This window comes from Triticum urartu, chromosome 5A, assembly GCF_056163025.1.
Source record: "Triticum urartu cultivar PI428250 chromosome 5A, HENAU_Tu73, whole genome shotgun sequence".
Lineage (NCBI taxonomy): Eukaryota > Viridiplantae > Streptophyta > Magnoliopsida > Poales > Poaceae > Triticum > Triticum urartu.
Genome location: NC_141877.1, coordinates 473,336,619 through 473,364,309, shown reverse-complemented (window position 1 = coordinate 473,364,309; position 27,691 = coordinate 473,336,619). Strand labels below are relative to the sequence as shown.

The window sequence follows — 27,691 nt, the reverse complement described above, 5'->3', positions numbered from 1 at the left end:
GATGGCTGTAGATACAGGACTGAGATCCAGTGCCTCGCCAGAGTCAAGTCACGGCGTGCCTCGCCCCCCTTATCCATCGTCCAAATCAATCGGACGGCTAGCTCCGTTTCACAGCCAAACGACACATACACGCAGATGGACTGACAGAGAGACAGCTTCGCAAGCTCTGTTCCCGTCCACCGGATAAACGACGCCGGCAATCCCCTTCGCCCCCACGCCTTCACCTCCCCGCCCCGTTCCGCTCAGACGAGCTCCTCGTCCCCACTGCGACGGCGCCCCATCTCAGCTCCGATGACCACCTCAACGGGAAAGGGAGGGAGCTCCTCAGCGCGGTGCGGGAAAGGGGGATGAGGCGCTCCAGCTGCTCCTCCAGGGGACTCGTCCTCCAGGTTGAACTCCGGCGGCGTCCACGGGAGGAATCGGCCTCGACGGCCGCCCACCTTCGGCTGCTTCGTCCTAAATACTATCTAACAAGCTTGTACACGTTAGAACAGATTTTCATCATAAACACCACCAAGGGGAGTCATCAAGAGCTGCGTGTAACTGACAACCGTGTTGCTCTCTTGAAGCTCCACATTTGCTATTTTATCGCTATCATCCTTCTCTACTCTCACTTTAGGCTGTCCACCATCATCCTTCTCCACTCTCACTTGAGGCTGTCCATCATCATTTTTCTTTTGCTGCTGCCATGAAAGTTTCAGTATTTAGTTTAGCAACGAGTGGCAACAATATATCATGTATAGTTTGGAACATACCTTTGCTCCCTTTTTTTGACGAGGCAACTTTAGTTGGCTTGCGCTTCCCCTTGAGTAACTTATCAAGCCAGCCTTTCTTTCTCCTCAATTTTTTTGATGCAACCTCTTTTTTCTTGAGCTTTGCAGCACTAAGAAACTCACTTGTTAGTTGCACATTTGGGTCAACATTTTCTTGGTCATCACATGGCTTTTTCATAGCATTCATAGTTGCATCAAGTTTCTCATCTAGTTGTGGACCAATGCAATTAAGTGCATTTTCTAATATCAAACGACATTCTAGAGAGTTGCCTACTTTATGTGCCATAGTGTGAAACTTGTGAGACACACCCTTGTACCAAAGTTGGGCTTCAAACTTTGGATTCTCTACCACATTCCTTCGTTGTCTATCTTGTATGCTTCCATTGCGTGCTTCTCTAGTCCATCTCTTTAATACATAATGTGTTGGTAATGTCTTTATATTCATCAAGTCAAGAACTTTGAGACCATGTCCACACAATATTCCTGTCCTATTGAACATTCCACAACTACATGAAGCAGTTTTGGTCAAAGGATCACCAATCACTATGTGCTCCTCCTCAAAATGTAAATCACCATGCAAACTCCCAATAGCAACCCCAAATTTGTTATTTTCATCCAAGACTCTAGTGCATGCAGCCATGGATCTCTCATATTCACCTTGAAAAGATTCAAAGATAATTGGAGTGTATTCTTTGCTTGCTAGCACCAACATAGGTGTGTGCATCTTGATTCTTGGCAACTTCTTCCTTTGTTCAAATTCAGATTGCAATTCCTTTGTTCTTTTTACCTCCACTGTTCTCTCAAAATGCATCAAGAACCGAACAATATGAAAATCTGATTTCAAATGGTTTTTCAATGAATTGTTGAAGCTCTCACTAAGTTGTGTACTTCTCACTCCCAAACTGAACACATCTCTCATATAACATTCAGCCCACTTTTCTTTCAACTTGTAGATGCTATCTAACCAAGTTTGCTTGTGCACTTTATTTCTCATATTGTCAAATGCTTCTTGAAATTCTACTTTGTCCTCATAGCCATACATGCATTCACTAAAATTTGTGATAATATGAGACTCTTCCTCTTCTTCATCATCTTCATGTTCACCGTCCTCTCCATCTTTCTCTTTCCCTCCTTCATCTTTTTCTTCACCCTTCAATGGACATAAATGCTTAACAGCATTCTGCATTATATGAAAGGTGCACAATCCATGATATGATTCCGTGAAGACATTATCTATAGCTTTCCCCATGGCCGCATCTTGATCCGTATAAATAGTTCTAGGTTGGCTCCCATTATGTGCAGCTTGAAAAGTCTCAAAAAACCATTTAAATGACTCAAATGTTTCATCAAATAGCAATGCCGCGCCAAAAATGGTGGTTTCTCTAAACTGGTTGAGCCCAAGAAAAACACCAAATGGCCTATATTCTTTGTTTGTGCCAAAAGTTGTATCAAATGTGACAACGTCACCAAAGTGTGCATAGTCAAGAAGCATTTTAGCATCAGCCCAAAATATGTTGGCTATATCTTCCTCACAATCCATCTGCAAAGCATATTGGAAAGATGGGTTCTCGATCATTTTGTCATGAAAATACTTCAACATACTACCAGCCTGACCATAAGCCAACTCTCTTTGTCGCTTGGTTCACAAATAATTCTTTTGATCACGACAAGTGTAGCCCAGGTTAAATGGTCCACCAACTTGGCGATAAGCAAACTCATGTGCAGCTTGGGGCATTATTCATGAATCCTCGGTAGCTTATATTTCAAAAGCTTGTAGTTCGGAAATCTTCCTTTGTGATGCCATCAAGTGACATGTTTGTGGCAATTGAAGGCAATGATTGTGTTCCAACACAATATCTGTGACTTTGTAATTTCTTTGCACTCGGTCCAATGATATAATCATGCGAGCTTTGCAATTTGTCCTTGTTTCAGCTCGAACACGTTTTGGCTCATGATCTATTGTTATCCCTTCCTTTCGTATACCCTCATTTGAGAAAACAAATGTGCATGAAGTCACTTGACCATCCATCTTACTTACATACTTGTTTCTCTTCCTCACATCAAACCCAACACGACCACCATATGCAACCCAAAACACCCAAGCTTCATCTGCATTTCTGAACCTCATACCAATGCAACTTGAGGTATTTCCTTGTCAATTTCTCCCATTGCACGACAATTGCAAATGCACAACACTCAAATCTTGTCAAATTGCACAGCACATCACCCCAATCAGTAATAATTCTGTCAAATAGGAAAGTACACATCAGTGCATCACTCATTTGCACAGAACACATCACAAAAATTCATCTATTTCAAAGAAAGCTACCTGCTGGAGTTGGCCTGGAGCTTGATGGCCACTGCTACATGACCAAATCTGCCACCATGTCAGCGGCTACTGTCGTGGATCTAAGACTGACAGTAGAATGGGGGTAGGTATGAGGAGGCAAGATCCTAGCTATGGAGTAGTTGTACGCACGAGTTTTATGAGTTCAGGCCCTTCTCGGAGGAAGTAACAGCCCTACGTCTCGGTGCCCTGAGGCGGTCGACTGGATTATACGTGTGTGTGTGTGTGTGTGTGTGTTTACAAAAGTGCAAACCCTTGTCCCAGAGGAGGGAGGTGGCTTATATAGAGTGCGCCAGGACCCCAGCTCCCCTCCGTTACACAGAGTTCAATGATCATAAAGGAAAGGCGTTACAGGTAACGTCTACAGTAAATGTCATAAATGCTCATAATGCTATGGTTTAAGTCTTAACCGTTGCAGAGTGGAGGGTTCCTCATCTTCTGGTGGTCGAGTGTCTTCAAGGTGGTCGAGTGTCTTCAAGGAAGTCGAGTGAGCACATCTTCATGGTCGAGTGGATGATATTTTCTCTTCGACTGCTTCTGATTCTTTGTAAAGATGTCCTCGGGGAGGGTATGCTGGACAGGTCCATGACCCTACCCTAGGTACATAGCTTCATCAGCTACCAGCAGCACAGACGAAGGGGCACAACGGCTAGACAGAGGGGATTCTAGGAGGGGTCGGGGGGAGCGGAGGGAGTTGGCGCATGGAGCGGTCGGAGCCCGTCGGAGGTGGCGAGGCGGAGGAGTCTGGAGTGGCGGCGGAGGAAGCTGTCGATGGCATTGTCTTCGATGGCCGCCGCCGGAGCTTGGTCCACTCCCTTTCCCACGGCGGCGGCGGCGGGAGAGCGGTGCCCGGTACCCAGCTCGCGCAAATTTCCTCTGCTGGGAGAGCTCGCGAAGCTGTCCCGCGCAATTTCCCCTGCTCCCCCAAACAGAGCTCACGAAGCTGTCTTTCTGTCAGTCTATCTGCGTGTATGTGTCGTTTGGCTGTGAAACAGAGCTAGCCGTCTGATTGATTTGGACGATGGATACAGAGGGCGAGGCACGCCGTAACTTGGCTCTGGCGAGGCACTGGATCTCGGTCCGTAGATACACTCCCGTGAGAGTTAGAGTCGTACATTTACTCGCGGACGGCTCAGCTGATATTTCCAGGGGCATTGGAGAGCTTTTAATTTGGGAACTGAGGTGTCACCCAGCCTTCACCCCTCTTCCCTTGGTCCAGCCCAACTGAGGTGTCGTGTCATCATGCGTGAATCTTCTTATATGAGAAAACAAAAAAAGCCAGTGCGAATGAATTGATCACGCTCTGCTTGTCCTATTACGTGCCGGGTAGCAAAGCCGTGGCTGGAACTTTGGACTTGTCACATTTTCTTAGCTTAGCTAGGCGGGTGCACGGCATTGTCAGTTTGTCACAGCTGGTCGATCGGCTTCTGCTCCCACCGTCCATTTCTCCGACCAGCGGTCCCTCGTTGTCCTTTTACTGTAGCTGCGGGTACCGGCCTATCCCATGAGAGCTCTCGATCGATGTGGATTCTATCGAGTGACCTGTCTCTGCATTTGCACCACGGGATAGTGTCAAGGCACTCCTATTCATGCATGCTTATGGTCATGTCCTTTTCTAGGAGATTGTTCTAGCTTCTTTTTTTTTAGAACAAGGAGATTGCTCTGGCTGGACTTGTGCAGGGTAGGCATGTGTGGACAGCATTCACTTGACCTGGACTAGGCCCATGCATGGGCCCAGTGGAAATCGATCTCTGCACGCCAAAATCAACAAATTCGAGCCTTCACCACTAGAGACTAGGCTCACTTTGTTGCCCATTAGTAGGAAATAATCGTATTAGACCCCTCTTTTAGCACAAACATTAACATAGTATAGATAACTTTGTTCACGTTGATTTATATATATATAAAAATACGAATTCAAAATGTTCACGGATTTTGAACAAAAGTTCATGAAATTTTCAAAAAGTTCAACAGATTTGAAAAAAGGTATTCAAATTTGGAATAAGTTTATCGATGTTGAAAAAAGTTTATCAAATTTGAAAAGAGTTCATCGATTTTTGAAAAAAGTTCATCAAATTTGAAAAAAAAGTTCACAAATCTAAAAAAAGTTCATCGATTTCAAAAAAAGTTCATCGATTTAAAGGAAAGTTCACGTATTTTCAAACAATTCATCGAACTAGGAATAAGAAAAAAATATAAAACAAAAAACAAAAAAATGTAAAAGGGAAAAGGGAAAAGAAAGAATAAAAGAAAGCAAAAGTTCAATCTTAAAAGATCCCGCGTGACGGCGTGGTGGTTACACCTGTGGTACTTGGTGAGGGAGGACGTGGGTTCGAATCACCATTAATGTGCCTTTTGTTGATTAAAACTAAGAAGAAGGAAAACACTATTGGGCCCGCCCAGCACTTCAGGTGCCCGTTTGCGAACGGGCGCTTAAGCGCGAAATAGGACCTGCCATCTTTTTGCCCATGTGGAGACCCAAACCTTTGCTTCGCTTTCTATGTTGGCAAGAAGGATCATCAGTGGGGTGCTCCTGTGGTGGATGACTCTTGCATTCCTCTTGTTCCATATTGCCCACGAGGTGAGCAGTGTGAGCGAGGCCATGGCCTTTCTACTTGGGACGGAAGCGTCGGACATGCCAATCCACCAATCTGTGATGGAGCGCTCCAGGTGCCAGGCAGCGATGTCCAAGTATTCAAGCTGCAACCAATCTTTGAGCATCCCCTAGAGCCGAAGGGAGAACCGACATTTGAAGAAAAGATGATCAACAAATTCTTGCTCATGTTTGCATAGAGGGCATATGAACAGTGCCTTTTGTTGATTAAAACTAAGAAGAAGGAAAACACTATTGGGCCCGCCCAGCACTTCAGGTGCCCGTTTGCGAACGGGCGCTTAAGCGCGAAATAGGACCTGCCATCTTTTTGCCCATGTGGAGACCCAAACCTTTGCTTCGCTTTCTATGTTGGCAAGAAGGATCATCAGTGGGGTGCTCCTGTGGTGGATGACTCTTGCATTCCTCTTGTTCCATATTGCCCACGAGGTGAGCAGTGTGAGCGAGGCCATGGCCTTTCTACTTGGGACGGAAGCGTCGGACATGCCAATCCACCAATCTGTGATGGAGCGCTCCAGGTGCCAGGCAGCGATGTCCAAGTATTCAAGCTGCAACCAATCTTTGAGCATCCCCTAGAGCCGAAGGGAGAACCGACATTTGAAGAAAAGATGATCAACAAATTCTTGCTCATGTTTGCATAGAGGGCATATGAAACAGTTTCGCCATCCCCTTTTGGCCAACCTATCCACCGTCCTTATCCTATTTTGCATGGCCAACCATGTGGAGAACTTGACCTTCGATGGGGCCAAGCCTTCCAAACTGTGTGCATCCTTGGGGAGCTTATGGTACCCAAGAATTGTACCTTAGGCAGACTCCGCCGAGTAGTGGCCACTCAGGGTATGTTTTCACACAATGTCATCCTCCACATTTGATATTTATTCAAGATGAAGAAAGAGATGATCTCCTTAAGCCTCCGAACCATTTGATATTTATCTATTTTTACAAAAGGAGGGTAACCTCCGGAGTTCATTGGTTGCATCCAGATATCATAAGCTCCCGTACTTTCGCATGGCGTAGTAAGGACCACATACATACCCATATTGTGCTCGGAAGATAACCTGCAAAAATTGTGAATATTTGTTTTATTAAAAATACAATTATTTTCTATGATTTGATAGAGAACAGAGAAACAGGTAGTTTACATCTACATCATCTATTAGAGCACTGTTTTTAGGCCTTCGTGATGTAAAAAGCCGGTTATGTATAGATCTACATCGTCTTTTGGAGATATTTTAAGCAGAAGAGAAACTACAAATGGAATTGACTTAGATGAAAAACTAGAATGCTTGCGCGCACACACTCATGCCCGCACACACTCATGCCCCCACACACTTGTTGGTTAAATCCAAAGTAAAACCAAGCAATAAGAGAAATTCATCATGATACTTGTAATTAAAAAAAATACGGTAATGGCCTGTAATACATGTCACTACATCATGCTAGCAAAAAAAAGAACTATGATAAAGAAATAACATCATATATTAAGGGTCAATTATTTGATAGGCGCCTATTTTTTGGTCAAGTCAAATCACTCTGCAGCCACATCAAGATCTAAAGGCCTAGTTACCTATTGGGGAACGTAGTAATTTCAAAAAAATTCTACGCACACGCAAGATCATGGTGATGCATAGCAATGAGAGGGGAGAGGCTTGTCTACATACCCTTGTAGACCGTTCGCGGAAGCGTTATATCAACGCGGTTGATGTAGTCATACGTCTTCACGATCCGACCGATCCAAGTACCGAAAACACGGCACCTCCGAGTTCTGCACACGTTTGGCTCGGTGACGTCCTCGCCTTCTCGATCCAGCAAGAGGGGCGAAGTGGTAGATGAGTTCCGGTAGCACGACGGCGAGGTGACGGTGTTGGTGAAGAACAATCTTCGCAGGGCTTCGCCTAAGCACTACGAAAACTAGGACACAGGATAAACTAGAGGGGACGGGGTTGCCGGCACACGGCTTGGTGTTTCTTTATGTGTCTTGGGTGCTAGCCCTACCCCTCTATTTATATGTTGAGCCTTGGGGTCGAAACTTGGAGTAAAAGCCTCCACAAAGTCGGTTTCACCCGAAAGGCAAGAGTGCTTCTCGGACTCCAGGGCCAGACGCTAGGGCTCCCGGCGTCTGGACCCAGACGCCAGGGACCCTGGCGTCTGGCCCCTGGACTCCGCAAAACTTCCGTTTGCGCTTTTCAAAAACCTTGTGGGCTTTCCCCTTTGGCCCAAATAAAGTGTTCTCGTACCCAAACATTTCGAAAAACATCCGGAACCCCTTCCGATGAATTCCGGAACCCTTCCGGTGACCAAACACTATTATCCCATATATCAAACTTTATCTTCGGACCATTCCGGAGTTTCTCGTCATGTCCGTGATCTCATCCCGGACTCCAAACAACATTCGGTCACCAACATACATAACCCATATAGTACTATATCGTCAACGAACGTTAAGCGTGCGGACCCTACGGGTTCGAGAACTATGTAGACATGACCGAGACACCTCTCTGGTCAATAACCAATAGCGGGACCTGGATGCCCATATTGGCTCCTACATATTCTACGAAGATCTTTATCGGTCAGACCGCATAACAACATATGTTGTTCCCTTTGTCATCGGTATGTTACGTGCCCGAGATTCGATCGTCGGTATCTCAATACCTAGTTCAATCTCATTACCGGCAAGTCTCTTTACTCGCTCCGTAATATATCATCCCGCAACTAACTCATTAGTTGCAATGCTTGCAAGGCTTATAGTGATGTGCATTACCGAGTGGGCCTAGAGACACCTCTCCGATAATCGGAGTGACAAATCCTAATCTCAAAATACGCCAACCCAACAAGTACCTTTGGAGACACCTGTAGAGCACCTTTATAATCACCCAGTTACGTTGTGACGTTTGGTGGCACACAAAGTTTTCCTCCGGTAAACGGGAGTTGCATAATCTCATAGTCATAGGAACATGTATAAGTCATGAAGAAAGCAATAGCAACAAACTAAACGATCAAGTGCTAAGCTAACGGAATGGGTCAAGTCATTCACATCATTCTCCTAATGATGTGATCCCGTCAATCAAATGACAACTCATGTCTATGGTTAGGAAACTTAACCATCTTTGATCAACAAGCTAGTCAAGTAGAGGCATACTAGTGACACTCTGTTTGTCTATGTATTCACACATGTATTATGTTTCCGGTTAATACAATTCGAGCATGAATAATAAACATTTATCATGAAATAAGGAAATAAATAATAACTTTATTATTGCCTCTAGGGCATATTTCCTTCAGTATCCCACTTGCACTAGAGTCAATAATCTAGATTACACAGTAATGATTCTAACACCCATGGAGCCTTTGTCGGCGTTCTGGGAACGGGGGTCCCCAGACTTGCCTGCCCGCGGCCTGCGGCGTGGCTCAAGTGGGGGCCCAGCACGGTTCATCTTCATCAGCTCAAGCTCAAGACCCTTGCGAGGGGCCAAGCCTCGGGGCGGACGACCGGAAAGCTTCCTCGGAGGCAGCCTCATCAGGCAGGCTCGCGAGGAGGCGGAGAGATCAAGGCAGGGGTACCTCGCGAGGAGCCCGTGACGCAAGCCATGACGATCGAGACCAGGCGGGCGCCAGCCTACGCAGTGTCCTTGTTTCCCCTTTGTTGCAAAGGGGGCAAGCACAGGCCAAGGCATCGGGCAAAGGTTACCATTCCGGTGCAACGAGACCAAGACCAGCAGAGCGGCAGGACGGAGGTCACCGTGGAGCCCAAGACGGTGTCATCACCAGTACTTTTGACAGCCAAAGACAACCTTTGGTCAGGATAACTTGTACTAGATGTTCCCCTTCAAAATGGCCAATTGTTGGCGCCCTTCCCGCTCATTATTTTGGGAAGAGGCCCAGGGCCTCTATAAATAGAGCTAGCCACCACAGAGTAGAACAATATAGAAGGATCTAGAGAGCGATCTAGGAGGGAGACGGCTAGAGATCTGATAGAACCCCAGCAGAGAGAGAGAGAGAGGCGACTGAACTCACCCTAGCAGTTCATCGCACCAGCTCAAGAACACCTCTCACGAGGCTGTTCTTCCCTTGTACTGTTCATCATCAGCCCCTGAGGCAATCCACCACACCACACACTGGAGTAGGGTATTACACCACAACGGTGGCCCGAACCAGTATAAACCTCGTGTCCCTTGTGTTGTTCGTTGTTTCCAGCTTAGATCATGCAAGGAGATTGGACGTAGATCGGTAGGGGAGAGATCTCCGCGCGCACCCCAGTGTTCGAACCTCAAGGGTCTGCCGGAACCCAAAATCCGACATTTGGCGCGCCAGGTAGGGGTGCGCCGGAATCTTTCTTCCGCTGTTCGCGTGTGATCTTCCGTCGTGTCCATGGCTGATGCTCGTCGGGCTCGCGCCGAGCACCGGGCTGCTCTCGCCACCCGCGTCGCCCAGACGGCGCCCATCGGCGGACGCCCTCGTCGTTCCCTGTCGCCTGCCACCAACGCCGCCACCGGCCCGGCGGGGAACGAGCAGCAGGCCTCGTCCCAACATCCTTCGGTACGGCAGGAAGGCCGCACCGCCATACCATCGCTAACTCCAGCCGCTTGCTACCTCTTGAGCTTGCGTTGGATTTCCCCGAAGAGGAAGGGATGATGCAGCAGAGTAGCGTAAGTATTTCCCTTAGTTTTTGAGAACCAAGGTATCAATCCAGTAGGAGGCCACGCTCAAGTCCCTCGTACCTGCACAAAACGATAGCTACTCGCAACCAACGCAATTAGGGGTTGTCAATCCCTTCACGGTCACTTACGAGAGTGAGATTTGATAGATATAATATTTTTGGTATTTTTGGTATAGAGATGCAAAGTAAAAGGTAAAGGCAAAGTAAAAAAAGCAAAGCAAGATTAAAGTGATGGAGATTGATATGATGAGAATAGACCCGGGGGCCATAGGTTTCACTAGTGGCTTCTCTCAAGAGCATAAGTATTCTACGGTGGGTGAACAAATTACTGTTGAGCAATTGACAGAATTGAGCATAGTTATGAGAATATCTAGGCATGATCATGTATATAGGCATCACGTCCGTGACAAGTAGACCGAAACGATTCTGCATCTACTACTATTACTCCACTCATCGACCGCTATCCAGCATGCATCTAGAGTATTAAGTTAAAAACAGAGTAACGCTTTAAGCAAGATGACATGATGTAGAGAGATAAATTCATGCAATATGAAATAAACCCCATCTTGTTATCCTCGATGGCAACGATGCAATACGTGCCTTGCTACCCCTTCTATCACTGGGAAAGGACACCGCAAGATTGAACCCAAAGCTAAGCACTTCTCCCATGGCAAGAACTACCAATCTAGTTGGCCAAACCAAATGGATAATTCAAAGAGACTTGCAAAGATAACCAATTATACATAAAAGAATTCAGAGAAGATTCAAATATTATTCATAGATAGACTTGATCATAAACCCACAATTCATCGGTCTCAACAAACACACCGCAAAAAGAAGAAGATTACATCGAATAGATCTCCACAAGAGAGGGGGAGAACTTTGTATTGAGATCCAAAAAGAGAGAAGAAGCCATCTAGCTACTAACTATGGACCCGAAGGTCTGAGGTAAACTACTCACACTTCATCGGAGAGGCTATGGTGATGTAGAAGCCCTCCGTGATGACGACCCTCTCCGGCGGAGCTCCGGAACAGGCCCCAAGATGGGATCTCGTGGATACAGAAAGTTGCAGCGGTGGAATTAGGTTTTTGGTTCCTGTTCTGATCGTTTGGGGGTACGTAGGTATATATAGGAGGAAGGAGTACGTCGGTGGAGCACCGAGGGGCCCATGAGGCAGGGGGCGCGCCCTAGGGGGTGGGCGCGCCCCCCACCCTCGTGAGCGCCTCTTTGACTCCTTGGAGTAGGGTCCAAGTCTCCTGGATCACGTTCGGTGAGAAAGTCATGTTCCCGAAGGTTTTATTCCGTTTGGACTCCGTTTGGTATTCTGTTTCTCCGAAATACTGAAATAGGCAAAAAAGGCAATTCTGGGCTGGGCCTCCGGTTAATAGGTTAGTCCCAAAAATAATATAAAAGTGGAAAATAAAGCCCAATATACTCCAAAACAGTAGATAATATAGCATGGAGCAATCAAAAATTATAGATACGTTGGAGACGTATCAGGCATCCCCAAGCTTAATTCCTGCTCGTCCTCGAGTAGGTAAATGATAAAAAGAGAATTTTTGATGCGGAATGCTACTTGGCATAATTTCAATGCAAATCTTCTTAATTGTGATATGAATATTCATATTCGAAAGATTCAAGACAAAAGTTTATATTGACATAAAAAATAATACTTCAAGCATACTACAAAGCAATTATGTCTTCTCAAAATATCATGGCCAAAGAAAGTTATCCCTACAAAATCATATAGTCTGGCTATGCTCTATCTTCACCACACAAAGTATTTAAGTCATGCACAACCCCGATGAAAAGCCAAGCAATTGTTTCATACTCTAACTTTTTCAAAACTTTTTCAATCTTCATGCAATACATGAGCGTGAGCCATGGATATAGCACTATAGGTGGAATAGAATGGTGGTTGTGCAGAAGACAAAAAGAGGGGAAGATAGTCTCACATCAACTAGGTGTATCAATGGGCTATGGAGATGCCCATCAATAGATATCAATGTGAGTGAGTAGGGATTTCCATGCAACGGATGCACTAGAGCTATAAGTATATGAAAGCTCAAAAAGAAACTAATTGGGTGTGCATCCAACTTGCTTGCTCATGAAGACCTAGGGCAATTTGAGGAAGCCCATCATTGGAATATACAAGCCAAGTTCTATAATGAAAGATTCCCACTAGTATATGAAAGTGATAACATGAGAGACTCTCTACTATGAAGATCATGGTGCTACTTTGAAGCACAAGTGTGGTAAAAGGATAGTAACATTGTCCCTTCTATCTTTTTCTCTCATTTTTTTGGGACTTTTCTCTTTTTTTATGGCCTCTTTTCTTTCTCTTTTTATTTGGGCTTCTTTGGCCTCTTTTATTTATTTTTTGTCCGGAGTCTCATCCCGACTTATGGGGGAATCATAGTCTCCATCATTCTTTCCTCACTTGGGACAATGCTCTAAAAATGATGATCATCACACTTTTATTTTTCTTACAACTCAACAATTACAACTCGATACTTAGAACAAAATATGACTCTATATGAATGCCTCCGGCGGTGTACCGGGATATGCAATATGACAACGATTAATGTGTCATGATAAACGGAACGGTGGAAAGTTGCATGGCAATATATCTCGGAATGTCTATGGAAATGCCATAATAGGTAGGTATGGTGGCTTTTTTGAGGAAGGTATATGGTGGGTCTATGATACCGGCGAAAGGTGTGCGGTATTAGAGAGGCTAGCAAAGGTGGAAGGGTGAGAGTGCGTATAATCCATGGACTCAACATTGGTCATAAAGAACTCATATACTTATTGCAAAAATCTAGAAGTTATCAAAGAAAAGTATTACGCGCATGCTCCTAGGGGGATAGATTTGTAGGAAAAGACCATCACTCGTCCCCGACCGCCACTCATAAGGAAGACAATCAATAAATAAATCATGCTCCGACTTCATCACATAACGGTTCACCATACGTTCATGCTACGGGAATCACAAACTTTAACACAAGTATTCTTTAAATTCACAACTACTCAACTAGCATGACTCTAATATTATCACCTCCATATCTCAAAACAATTATCATGCTTCAATCTTTTCTTAGTATTCAACACACTCAAAAGAAAGTTTGACAAATCTTGAATACCAAACATATTATTATTAAGCAAATTACCATGCTATTAAGAGACTCTCAAAATAATTTAAGTGAAGCATGAGAGATCAATAGTTTCTTTAAAACAAATCCACCACCGTGCTCTTAAAAGATCTAAGTGAAGCACATAGAGCAAAATTATAACACTCAAAAGATATAAGTGAAGCACATAGAGCAAAACTACATAGCTCAAGAAGATATAAGTGAAGCACATAGAGTATTCTATCAAATTTTAATTCATGTATGGCTCTCTCAAAAGGTGTGTACAGCAAGGATGATTGTGGCATACTAAAACACAAATACACAAATAATATAAGACGCTCCAAGCAAAACACATATCATGTTGGTGAATAAAAATATAGCTCCAAGTAAATTACTGATGGAAGTGGACGAAAGAGGGGATGCCTTCCGGGGCATCCCCAAGCTTTGACTTTTTGGTGTCCTTGGATTATCTTGGGGGTTCCATGTGCATACCAATCTTAGGCTCTTGCCACTCCTTGTTCCATAATCCATCAAAATAATTCACCCAAAACTTGAAAACTTCACAACACAAAACTCAATAGAAATCTCGTGAGCTCCTTAGAGAAAGAAAACAAAAGACCACTTCAAGGTACTGTAATGAACTAATTATTTATTTATATTGGTGTTAAACCTACTGTATTCCAACTTCTCTATGGATTATAAACTATTTTACTAGCCGTAGATTCATCAAAATAAGCAAACAACACACGAAAAACAGAATCTGTCAAAAACAGAACAGTCTGTAGTAATCTGTAACTAAAGCAAACTTCTGGAACCCCAAAAATTCTAAAATAAATTTCTGTACGTGAGGAATTAATCTATTAATCATCTTCAAAAAGAATTAATTAAATAGCACTCTTCAAATAAAAATGACAGCAGTTCTCGTGAGCGCTAAAGTTTCTGTTTTTTACAGCAAGTTCAACAAGACTTTCCCCAAGTCTTCCCAACGGTTCTACTTGGCACAAACACTAATTAAACACAAAAAAACACAACCATAACATAGGATAAATAAATTATTTATTAAATAACAGCAAGGATAAATATTGGGTTATCTCCCAACAAGCGCTTTTCTTTAAGGCCTTATAGCTAGGCATAATATTTCAATGATGCTCACATGAAAGACAGGAATTGAAGCACAAAGAGAGCATCATAAAACACGTGACAAACACATCTAAGTCTAACATACTTCCTATGCATAGGCATCTTATAGGCAAACAAATTATCAAGGCAAGCAACTAGCATATGCAAGGAAGCGGAAAGAAACAATAGCAATCTCAACATAACGAGAGGTAATTTAGTAACATGAAAATTTCTACCACCATATTTTCCTCTCTCATAATAATTATATGTAGGATCATAATCAAATTCAACAAAATAGCTATCACATAAAATATTTTCAACACGATCCATATGCATGCAAATTTGACACTCTTCCAAAATAGTGGGATTAACATTAACTAAAGTCATGACCTTTTCAGACCCACTTTTATCAAAAAAATCATAAGATTGAACATTCTCCAAATATGTGGGATCTAAAGTTGACACTCTTCCAAACCCACTTTTGCAAACACTATTATCAATCTCATATTCATCATGGGGCTTAAATAAATTTTCAATATCATAAGAAGAATCACCCCAATCATGGTCATTGCAACAAGTAGAGGACATAGCAAAACTAGCATCCCCAAGCTTAGGGTTTTGCATATTATTAGCACAATTGACATCAAGAGAGTTTATAGTAAAATCATTGCAATCATGCTTTTTATTCAAAGATCTATCATGAATTACTCCATAAAGTACTTCATCACAATTTTCAGATTCACGAATTTCAAGCAAAACTTCATAAAGATAATCTAGTGCACAAAACTTACTAGCAATTGGTTCATCATAATTGGATCTCTTAAAAAGATTAGCAAGCGGATGAGGATCCATAGATCTTAGGTTCTCTGTTTAGTAATAAATAAAAAACTATTCCAACCATACGAGCAAACAAAAAGGCAAGCGAGAAAAAGGCAAGCGGAGAAAGAGAAGGAGAAGGAGAAGGAGATTGGGAAAGAGATGGCGAATAAAACGGCAAGGGTGAAGTGGGGGAGAGGAAAATGAGAGGCAAATGGCAAATAATGTAATGCGAGAGATAGGGATTGTGATGGGTACTTGCTATGTTGACTTTTTGCGTAGACTCCCCGGCAATGGCGCCAGAAATTCTTCTTGCTACCTCTTGAGCTTGCGTTGGATTTACCCGAAGAGGAAGGGATGATGCAGCAGAGTAGTGTACGTATTTCCCTCAGTTTTTGAGAACCAAGGTATCAATCCAGTAGGAGGCCACGCTCAAGTCCCTCGTACCTGCACAAAACGATAGCTACTCACAACCAACGCGATTAGGGGTTGGCAATCCCTTCAGGGTCACTTACAAGAGTGAGATCTGATAGATATAATATTTTTGGTATAGAGATGCAAAGTAAAAAAGTAAAGGCAAAGTAAAAAAGCAAAGCAAGATTAAAGTGATGGAGATTGATATGATGAGAATAGACCCGAGGGCCATAGGTTTCACTAGTGGCTTCTCTCAAGAGCATAAGTATTCTATGGTGGGTGAACAAATTACTGTTGAGCAATTGACAGAATTGAGCATAGTTATGAGAATATCTCGGCATGATCATGTATATAGGCATCACGTCCGTGATAAGTAGACCGAAACGATTCTGCATCTACTACTATTACTCCACTCATCGACCGCTATCCAGCATGCATCTAGAGTATTAAGTTAAAAACAGAGTAACGCTTTAAGCAAGATGACATGATGTAGAGAGATAAATTCATGCAATATGAAATAAACCCCATCTTGTTATCCTCGATGGCAACGATGCAATACGTGCCTTGCTGCCCCTTCTGTCACTGGGAAAGGACACCGCAAGATTGAACCCAAATCTAAGCACTTCTCCCATGGCAAGAACTACCAATCTAGTTGGCCAAACCAAACGGATAATTCAAAGAGACTTGCAAAGATAACCAATCATACATAAAAGACTTCAGAGAATATTCAAATATTATTCATAGATAGACTTGATCATAAACCCAAAATTCATCGGTCTCAACAAACACACCGCAAAAAGAAGAAGATTACATCGAATAGATCTCCACAAGAGAGGGGGAGAACTTTGTATTGAGATCCAAAAAGAGAGAAGAAGCCATCTAGCTACTAACTATGGACCCGAAGGTCTGAGGTAAACTACTCACACTTCATCGGAGAGGCTATGGTGATGTAGAAGCCCTCCATGATGACGGCCCTCTCCGGTGGAGCTCCGGAACAGGCCCCAAGATGGGATCTCGTGGATACAGAAAGTTGCGGCGATGGAATTAGGTTTTTGGCTCCTGTTCTAATCATTTGGGGGTATGTAGGTATATATAGGAGGAAGGAGTACGTCGGTGGAGCACCGAGGGGCCCACGAGGCAAGGGGCGTGCCCTAGGAGGGTGGGCGCACCCCCCCCACCCTCGTGACCGCCTCTTTGACTCCTTGGAGTAGGGTCCAAGTCTCCTGGATCACGTTCAGTGAGAAAATCACGTTCCCGAAGGTTCTATTCCGTTTGGACTCCGTTTGATATTCTGTTTCTCCGAAATACTGAAATAGGAAAAAAACAGCAATTCTGGGCTGGGCCTCCGGTTAATAGGTTAGTCCCAAAAATAATATAAAAGTGGAAAATAAAGCCCAATATAGTCCAAAACAGTAGATAATATAGCATGGAGGAATCAAAAATTATAGATACGTTGGAGACGTATCACCGCTTCGCCGTCCCATGCCCGTCGCGCCCCCACGGACGTGCACGCCGCGCTGCTCCTGGCAAGAGAGCTCCTGCACTACCGCCCCGTCGACGACCTCTACGAGGATTGGCTCGCCTGCATCACCGAGCTCGTAAGCGCCGCAGGGGGCTCCCCCTTGTCGTCCTTCTCGCTGCCTCGCCCTCCATTCCGTGTAGGAGGCGAGGATCAGGAGGTGCCTCCACCACCTCCTCCCCAAGAAGGCACCGTGGCTCCAAGGCGCACAGCCCCAGGGCGAGATGTTGGGTTTCATAGTAATTTCAAAAAAAATCCTACGCAGACGCAAGATCATGGTGATGCATAGCAACGAGAGGGGAGAGTGTGATCTACGTACCCTTGTAGATCGACAACGGAAGCGTTAACTTGGTTGATGTAGTCGTACGTCTCCACGGCCCGACCGATCAAGCACCGAAACTACGGCACCTCCGAGTTCTAGCACACGTTCAGCTCGATGACGATCCCCGGACTCTGATCCAGCAAAGTGTCGGGGAAGAGTTCCGTCAGCACGACGGCGTGGTGACGATCTTGATGTACTACCGTCGCAGGGCTTCGCCTAAGCACCGCTACAATATTATCGAGGACTATAGTAGAAGGGGGCACCGCACACGGCTAAGAATATGATCACGTGGATCAACTTGTTTCTCCAGGGGTGCCCCGTGCCTCCGTATATAAAGGCTCAAAGGGGGGGCTGGCCGGCCAAGAGGGGGCGCGCCAGGAGGAGTCCTACTCCTTTCGGGAGTAGGACTCCCCCCTTTCCTAGTTGGAATAGGATTCGCGGAGGGGGGAAAAGAGGAGAGAGAGGAGGAAGGGGGCCGGCCCCCTCTCCTTGTCCTATTCGGACCAAAGGGGGGGAGGGGCGCGCGGCCCATCTCTGGCCACCTCTCCTCTCTTCCACTAAGGCCCATATACCTCCCGGGGGATTCCGGTAACCTCCCGGTACTCCGGTAAAATCCCGATTTCACCCGGAACACTTCCGATATCCAAACATAGGCTTCCAATATATCAATCTTTATGTCTCGACCATTTCGAGACTCCTCGTCATGTCCGTGATCACATCCGGGACTCCGAACAACCTTCGGTACATCAAAATGCATAAACTCATAATATAACTGTCATCGTAACCTTAAGCGTGCGGACCCTACGGGTTCGAGAACAATGTAGACATGACCGAGACATGTCTCCGGTCAATAACCAATAGCAGAACCTGGATGCTCATATTGGCTCCTACATATTCTACGAAGATCTTTTATCGGTCAGACTGCATAACAACATACGTTGTTCCCTTTGTCATCGGTATGTTACTTGCCCGAGATTCGATCGTCGGTATCCAATACCTAGTTCAATCTCGTTACCGGCAAGTCTCTTTACTCGTTCCGTAATACATCATCCCGCTACTAACTCATTAGTTGCAATGCTTGCAAGGCTTAAGTGATGTGCATTACCGAGAGGGCCCAGAGATACCTCTCCGACAATCGGAGTGACAAATCCTAATCTCGAAATACGCCAACCCAACATGTACCTTTGGAGACACCTGTAGAGCTCCTTTATAATCATCCAGTTACGTTGTGACGTTTGGTAGCACACAAAGTGTTCCTCCGGCAAACGGGAGTTGCATAATCTCATAGTCATAGGAACATGTATAAGTCATGAAGAAAGCAATAGCAACATACTAAACGATCGGGTGCTAAGCTAATGGAATGGGTCATGTCAATCAGATCATTCAACTAATGATGTGATCCCGTTAATAAAATGACAACTCTTTGTCCATGGTTAGGAAACATAACCATCTTTGATTAACGAGCTAGTCAAGTAGAGGCATACTAGTGACACTCTGTTTGTCTATGTATTCACACATGTATTATGTTTCCGGTTTATACAATTCTAGCATGAATAATAAAAATTTATCATGATATAAGGAAATAAATAATAACTTTATTATTGCCTCTAGGGCATATTTCCTTCAGTCTCCCACTTGCACTAGAGTCAATAATCTAGATTATACTGTAATGATTCTAACACCCATGGAGCCTTGGTGCTGATCATGTTTTGCTCGTGGAAGAGGCTTAGTCAACGGGTCTGCTACATTCAGATCCGTATGTATCTTGCAAATCTCTATGTCTCCCACCTAGACTAGATCCCGGATGGAATTGAAGCGTCTCTTGATGTGCTTGGTTCTCTTGTGAAATCTGGATTCCTTCGCCAAGGCAATAGCACCAGTATTGTCACAAAAGATTTTCATTGGACCCGATGCACTAGGTATGACACCTAGATCGGATATGAACTCCTTCATCCTGACTCCTTCGTTTGCTGCTTCCGAAGCAGCTATGTATTCTGCTTCACATGTAGATCCCGCCACGACGCTTTGTTTAGAACTGCACCAACTGACAGCTCCACCATTTAATGTAAACACGTATCCGGTTTGTGATTTAGAATCGTCCGGATCAGTGTCAAAGCTTGCATCAACGTAACCGTTTACGATGAGCTCTTTGTCACCTCCATATACGAGAAACATATCCTTAGTCCTTTTAAGGTACTTCAGGATGTTCTTGACCGCTGTCCAATGATACACTCCTGGATTACTTTCGTACCTCCCTGCTAGACTTATAGCAAGGCACACATCAGGTCTGGTACACAGCATTGCATACATGATAGAGCCTATGGCTGAAGCATAGGGAACATCTTTCATTTTCTATCTATCTTCTGCAGTGGTCGGGCATTGAGTCTGACTCAATTTCACACCTTGTAACACAGGCAAGAACCCTTTCTTTGCTTGATCCATTTTGAACTTCTTCAAAACTTTGTCAAGGTATGTGCTTTGTGAAAGTCTAATTAAGCGTCTTGATCTATCTCTATAGATCTTAATGCGTAATATGTAAGCAGCTTTACCGAGGTCTTTCATTGAAAAACTCTTATTCAAGTATCCCTTTATGCTATCCAGAAATTCTATATCATTTCCAATCAGTAATATGTCATCCACATATAATATCAGAAATGCTACAGAGCTCCCACTCACTTTGTTGTAAATACAGGCTTCTCCGAAAGTCTGCATAAAACCAAATGCTTTGATCACACTATCAAAGCGTTTATTCCAACTCCGAGAGGCTTGCACCAGTCCATAAATGGATCGCTGGAGCTTGCACACTTTGTTAGCTCCCTTTGGATCGACAAAACCCTCTGGTTGCATCATATACAACTCTTCTTCCAGAAATCCATTCAGGAATGCAGTTTTGACATCCATCTGCCAAATTTCATAATCATAAAATGCGGCAATTGCTAACATGATTCGGATAGACTTAAGCATCGCTACGGGTGAGAAGGTCTCATCGTAGTCAATCCCTTGAACTTGCCGAAACCCTTTTGCGACAAGTCGAGCTTTGTAGACAGTAATATTACCGTCGGCGTCAGTCTTCTTCTTGTAGATCCATTTATTCTCAATTGCTTGCCGATCATTGGGCAAGTCAACCAAAGTCCACGCTTTGTTCTCATACATGGATCCCATCTCAGATTTCATGGCTTCAAGCCATTTTGCGGAATCTGGGCTCACCATCGCTTCTTCATAGTTCGTAGGTTCATCATGATCTAGTAGCATGACTTCCAGAACAGGATTACCGTACCACTCTGGCGCGGACCTCACTCTGGTTGATCTACGAGGTTCAGTAGTATCTTGTTCTGAAGTTTCATGATCATTATCGTTAGCTTCCTCACTAATTGGTGTAGGTGTCACAGAAACAGTTTTCTGTGATGCACTACTTTCCAATAAGGGAGCAGGTACAGTTACCTCGTCAAGTTGTACTTTCCTCCCACTCACTTCTTTCGAGAGAAACTCCCTCTCCAGAAAGTTTCCGAACTTAGCAACAAAAGTCTTGCCTTCGGATCTGTGATAGAAGGTGTATCCAATAGTCTCCTTTGGATATCCTATGAAGACACATTTCTCCGATTTGGGTTCGAGCTTATCAGGTTGAAGCTTTTTCACATAAGCATCGCAGCCCCAAACTTTTAGAAACGACAACTTTGGTTTCTTGCCAAACCATAGTTCATAAGGCGTCGTCTCAACGGATTTTGATGGTGCCCTATTTAACGTGAATGCGGCCGTCTCCAAAGCATAACCCCAAAACGACAGCGGTAAATCAGTAAGAGACATCATAGATCGCACCATATCTAGTAAAGTACGATTACGACGTTCGGACACACCATTACGCTGTGGTGTTCCGGGTGGCGTGAGTTGCGAAACTATTCCGCATTGTTTCAAATATACACCAAACTCATAACTCAAATATTCTCCTCCACGATCAGATCGTAGAAACTTTATTTTCTTGTTACGATGATTTTCAACTTCACTCTGAAATTCTTTGAACTTTTCAAACGTTTCAGACTTATGTTTCATTAAGTAGATATACCCATATCTGCTTAAGTCATCTGTGAAGGTGAGAAAATAACGATATCCACCACGAGCCTCAATATTCATCGGACCACATACATCTGTATGTATGATTTCCAACAAATCTGTTGCTCTCTCCATAGTACCGGAGAACAACGTTTTAGTCATCTTGCCCATGAGGCACGGTTCGCAAGTACCAAGTGATTCATAATCAAGTGGTTCCAAAAGTCCATCAGTATGGAGTTTCTTCATGCGCTTTACACTGATATGACCTAAACGGCAGTGCCACAAATAAGTTGCACTATCATTATCAACTCTGCATCTTTTGGCTTCAACATTATGAATATGTGTGTCACTACTATCGAGATTCAATAAGAATAGACCATTCTTCAAGGGTGCATGACCATAAAATATATTACTCATATAAATAGAACAACCATTATTCTCTGATTTAAATGAATAACCGTCTCGCATCAAACAAGATCCAGATATAATGTTCATGCTTAACGCTGGCACCAAATAACAATTATTTAGGTCTAATATTAATCCCGAAGGTAGATGTAGAGGTAGCGCGCCGACTGCGATCACATCGACTTTGGAACCGTTTCCCACGCGCATCGTCACCTCGTCCTTAGCCAATCTTCACTTAATCCGTAGTCCCTGTTTCGAGTTGCAAATATTAGCAACAGAACCAGTATCAAATACCCAGGTGCTACTGCGAGCATTAGTAAGGTACACATCAATAACATTTATATCACATATACCTTTGTTCACCTTGCCATCCTTCTTATCCGCCAAATACTTGGGGCAGTTCCGCTTCTAGTGACCAGTCTGCTTGCAGTAAAAGCACTCAGTTTCAGGCTTAGGTCCAGACTTGGGTTTCTTCTCTCGAGCAGCAACTTACTTGCTGTTCTTCTTGAAGTTCCCCTTCTTCTTCCCTTTGCCCTTTTTCTTGAAACTAGTGGTCTTGTTGACCATCAACACTTGATGCTCTTTCTTGATTTCTACCTCCGCAGCTTTCAGCATTGTGAAGAGCTCGGGAATAGTCTTATTCATCCCTTGCATATTATAGTTCATCACGAAGCTCTTTTAGCTTGGTGGAAGTGATTGGAGAATTCTGTCAATGACGCTATCATCCGGAAGATTAACTCCCAGTTGAATCAAGTGATTACAATACCCAGACATCTTGAGTATATGCTCATTGACAGAACTGTTCTCCTCCATCTTGCAGCTATAGAACTTTGGAGACTTCATATCTCTCAATCCGGGCATTTTCTTGAAATATTAACTTTAACTCCTGGAACATCTCATATGCCCCATGACGTTCAAAACGTCGTTGAAGTCCCGGTTCTAAGCCGTAAAGCATGGCACATTGAACTATCGAGTAGTCATCAGCTTTGCTCTGCCAGACGTTCATAACATCTGGTGTTGCTCCAACAGCAGGCCTGGCACCCAGCGGTGCTTCCAGGACGTAATTCTTCTGTGAAGCAATGAGGATAATCCTCAAGTTACAGACCCAGTCTGTGTAATTGCTACCATCATCTTTCAACTTTGCTTTCTCAAGGAACGCATTAAAATTCAACGGAACAACAACACGGGCCATCTATCTACAATCAAACATACATAAGCAAGATACTATCAGGTACTAAGTTCATGATAAATTTAGGTTCAATTAATCATATTACTTAAGGAACTCCCACTTAGATAGACATCCCTCTAATCCTCTAAGTGATTACGTGATCCAAGTCAACTAAACCATGTCCGATCATCACGTGAGATGGAGTAGTTTCATTGGTGAACATTACTATGTTGATCATATCTACTATATGATTCACGCTCGACCTTTCGATCTCCGTGTTCCGAGGCCATATCTGTATATGCTTGGCTCGTCAAGTATAACCTGAGTATTCTGCGTGTGCAACTATTTTGCACCCGTTGTATTTGAACGTAGAGCCTATCACACCCGATCATCACGTGGTGTCTCAGCACGAAGAACTTTCGCAATGGTGCATACTTAGGGAGAACACTTCTTGATAATTAGTGAGAGATCATCTTATAATGCTACCGTCAATCAAAGCAAGATAAGATGCATAAAAGATAAACATCACATGCAATCAATATAAGTGATATGATATGGCCATCATCATCTTGTGCTTGTGATCTCCATCCTCGAAGCACCATCGTGATCACCATCATCACTGGCGCAACACCTTGATCTCCATCGTAGCATCGTTGTCGTCTCGCCAATCTCATGCTTCCACGACTATCGCTACCGCTTAGTGATAAAGTAAAGCATTACAACGCGATTGCATTGCATACAATAAAGCGACAACCATATGGCTCCTGCCAGTTGCCGATAACTCGGTTACAAAACATGATCATCTCATACAATAAAATTTAGCATCATGTCTTGACCATATCACATCACAACATGCCCTGCAAAAACAAGTTAGACGTCCTCTACTTTGTTGTTGCAAGTTTTACGTGGCTGCTACGGGCTTAAGCAAGAACCAATGATAGTTTGTCAAGTTGGTGCTGTTTTAACCTTCGCAAGGACCGGGCATAGCCACACTCGGTTCAACTAAAGTTGGAGAAACTGTCACCCGCTAGCCACCTTTGTGCAAAGCACGTCGGGAGAACCGGTCTCGCGTAAGCGTACGCGTAATGTCGGTCCGGGCCACTTCGTCCAACAATACCGCTGAACCAAAGTATGACATGCTGGTAAGCAGTATGACTTATATCGCCCACAACTCACTTGTGTTCTACTCGTGCATATAACATCAACACATATAACCTAGGCTCGGATGCCACTGTTGGGTTTCGTAGTAATTTCAAAAAATTTCCTACGCACACGCAAGATCATGGTGATGCATAGCAACGAGAGGGGGAGAGTGTGATCTACGTACCCTTGTAGATCGACAATGGAAGCGTTAACTTGGTTGATGTAGTCGTATGTCTCCACGGCCCGACCGATCAAGCACCGAAACTACGGCACCTCCGAGTTCTAGCACACGTTCAGCTCGATGACGATCCCCGGACTCTGATCCAGCAAAGTGTCGGGGAAGAGTTCCGTCAGCACGACGGCGTGGTGATGGTCTTGATGTACTACCGTCGCAGGGCTTCGCCTAAGCACCGCTACAATATTATCGAGGACTATAGTAGAAGGGGGCACCGCACACGGCTAAGAATATGATCACGTGGATCAACTTGTGTCTCTAGGGGTGCCCCGTGCCTCCGTATATAAAGGCTCAAAGGGGGGGGGGACTGGCCGGCCAAGAGGTGGCGCGCCAGGAGGAGTCCTACTCCTTCCGGGAGTAGGACTCCCCCCTTTCCTAGATGGAATAGGATTCGCGGAGGGGGGAAAAGAGGAGAGAGAGGAGGAAGGGGGGCCGGCCCCCTCTCCTTGTCCTATTCAGACCAAAGGGGGGAGGGGCGCGCGGTCCATCTCTGGCCACCTCTCCTCTCTTCCACTAAGGCCCACTAAGGCCCATATACCTCCCGGGGGGGGTCCGGTAACCTCCCAGTACTCCGATAAAATCCCGATTTCACCCGGAACACTTCCGATATCCAAACATAGGCTTCCAATATATCAATCTTTATGTCTCGACCATTTCGAGACTCCTTGTCATGTCCGTGATCACATCCGGGACTCTGAACAACCTTCGGTACATCAAAATGCATAAACTCATAATATAACTGTCATCGTAACCTTAAGCGTGCGGACCCTACGGGTTCGAGAACAATGTAGACATGACCGAGACACGTCTCCGGTCAATAACCAATAGCGGAACCTGGATGCTCATATTGGCTCCTACATATTCTATGAAGATCTTTTATCGGTCAGACCGCATAACAACATACGTTGTTCCCTTTGTCATCGATATGTTACTTCCCCGAGATTCGATCGTCGGTATCCAATACCTAGTTCAATCTCGTTACCGGCAAGTCTCTTTACTCGTTCTGTAATACATCATCCCGCAACTAACTCATTAGTTGCAAGGCTTGCAAGGCTTAAGTGATGTGCATTACCGAGAGGGCCCAGAGATACCTCTCCGACAATCGGAGTGACAAATCCTAATCTCGAAATACGCCAACCCAACATGTACCTTTGGAGACACCTGTAGAGCTCCTTTATAATCACCCAGTTACGTTGTGACGTTTGGTAGCACACAAAGTGTTCCTCCGGCAAACGGGAGTTGCATAATCTCATAGTCATAGGAACATGTATAAGTCATGAAGAAAGCAATAGCAACATACTAAACGATCGGGTGCTAAGCTAATGGAATGGGTCATGTCAATCAGATCATTCAACTAATGATGTGATCCCGTTAATAAAATGACAACTCTTTTTCCATGGTTAGGAAACATAACCATCTTTGATTAACGAGCTAGTCAAGTAGAGGCATACTAGTGACACTCTGTTTGTCTATGTATTCACACATGTATTATGTTTCCGGTTAATACAATTCTAGCATGAATAATAAACTTTTATCATGATATAAGGAAATAAATAATAACTTTATTATTGCCTCTAGGGAATATTTCCTTCACGAGACCCTCCGCGTCCGGCGCCTGCGGAGCAAGAAAGGAGCTGCCAAGAGATCCCTCGTCCCCAAGAAGGTGCTCACGCGTTCCCAGCGCCGGCGCGCCAAGATCGCGTCCCTGCACCTCCACGCCAAGACCCCGCGCTGCTCCAAGAGGCGGCGCGCGGTAATCCCCAGGAACAAGCCCAGTACCAGCAAAAGGCACCGGTGGCCACAGCAGGCTGCCGTGCTCTCACCCCCGAGCTACGCGGCGTCGCATGGCCAGGCAAGTTCAAGCCTGACCCGCCCCTCGCTACAATGGCACGGCAGACCCTGCGGAATTCCTACAGCTCTACGAGCTATGCATCGAAGCCGCCAACGGAGACGAAAGGGTCATGGCAAACTGGTTCCCCATGGCGCTCAAGGACGGGGCCCGCACCTGGCTCCTGGCACGATCTCCTCCTGGGACGAGATGCGCACTCGCTTCATCACCAACTTCCAGGGCACTCGCGACCGGCCCCCGGCCATGAGCGATCTGCGCCGCATCAAGTAGCAGCAAGGGGAAACCCTGCAAAAATACATCTAGCGCTTCAACAACGCTCGCCTCAAGATCCCCAAGGTGACTGAAGACGCCAGGCGTACGCGACATCAAAATGAAGGAGGAGCTAGCAATCCATGAAGACCTGTGCACATCCCTGGAGCTGTTCAACTCAGCGACCAAGTGCGCCAGGGCTGAGGAAGGGCGCCTTTCCCTCCTCGAACTCCTGGCTGCCGACCCAGAAGAGAAGAAGCCCAAGGCCAAGGACGTGAAGCGCAAGGGGCTACCGTGCTTGCAGCGGAACCAGACACCAAGCGAGGCAAGGATCAGCCTGAGTCATCCAAGGGCAGCCGGTACTGCATGTACCACGACCTCCACACCCACAACACCAACGAATGTCAAGAGCTCAGGGCCGTAAGAGATGGGTGTGTCGGCCGACGCCCCGAGCGCAACGACAGGGGCTATGGACGAGGAGGAGGAAGAGGTGGCGGACGATGGGAAGACCGTGGCCCTCGCCAAGGGTGGCGTGACCGACCTCGTGAGGATCGCTGGCAGGACCAGCCTCGCGAGGGAGGCTGGAGAGATCAGCCTCGTGAGGATCGCCCGCACGGCAACGCAGGCCTCCCTCCTCTGCCGCCACCGCCAAGGAGGAACGAATACCAACATCAAGACAAGGGAGCTGGGGGCTTCCAGGAGCCGCGCGCGATCGCTTGCATCTTGGGTGACGCGCAGGCCCCAGCCTCACAGCGCATCTTCAAGCAGTTTGCTCACGAGGTGAATGCAGTCCTCCCCAAGCTTGAGGCCACGCGCCCTCTCAGGTGGTCCGCGTGCGCTATCACGTTCAGCTCAGCGGATCAGCTCAAGTGCGCGGCAACGGCC

The 27,691-nt window shown here is 45.1% G+C and overlaps 1 protein-coding gene across 1 annotated transcript; it reads right to left on the bottom strand.

Moving 5' to 3' along the window:
* Window positions 1–646: 646 nt before the first annotated feature.
* LOC147972046 (protein FAR1-RELATED SEQUENCE 5-like) lies at window positions 647–2,942 on the bottom strand. Its single transcript, XM_087522917.1, has 2 exons — window positions 752–2,942; window positions 647–680 (listed from the first exon to the last, which is right to left on the bottom strand). The coding sequence occupies exons 1-2, from the start codon at window positions 2,371–2,373 to the stop codon at window positions 647–649; spliced, it is 1,656 nt and encodes a 551-aa protein (XP_087379043.1). The 5' UTR covers window positions 2,374–2,942.
* Between the last annotated feature and the right edge of the window lie 24,749 nt (window positions 2,943–27,691).

Coding starts and splice junctions, on each gene's coding strand:
- LOC147972046 (XM_087522917.1), bottom strand. CDS start 2,373: ATGTTGAAGTATTTTCATGACAAAATGATCGAGAACCCATCTTTCCAA. Junction 681..751: donor AAAAAAGGGAGCAAAGGTAT/GTTCCAAACTAT, acceptor TCATGGCAGCAG/CAAAAGAAAAATGATGATGG.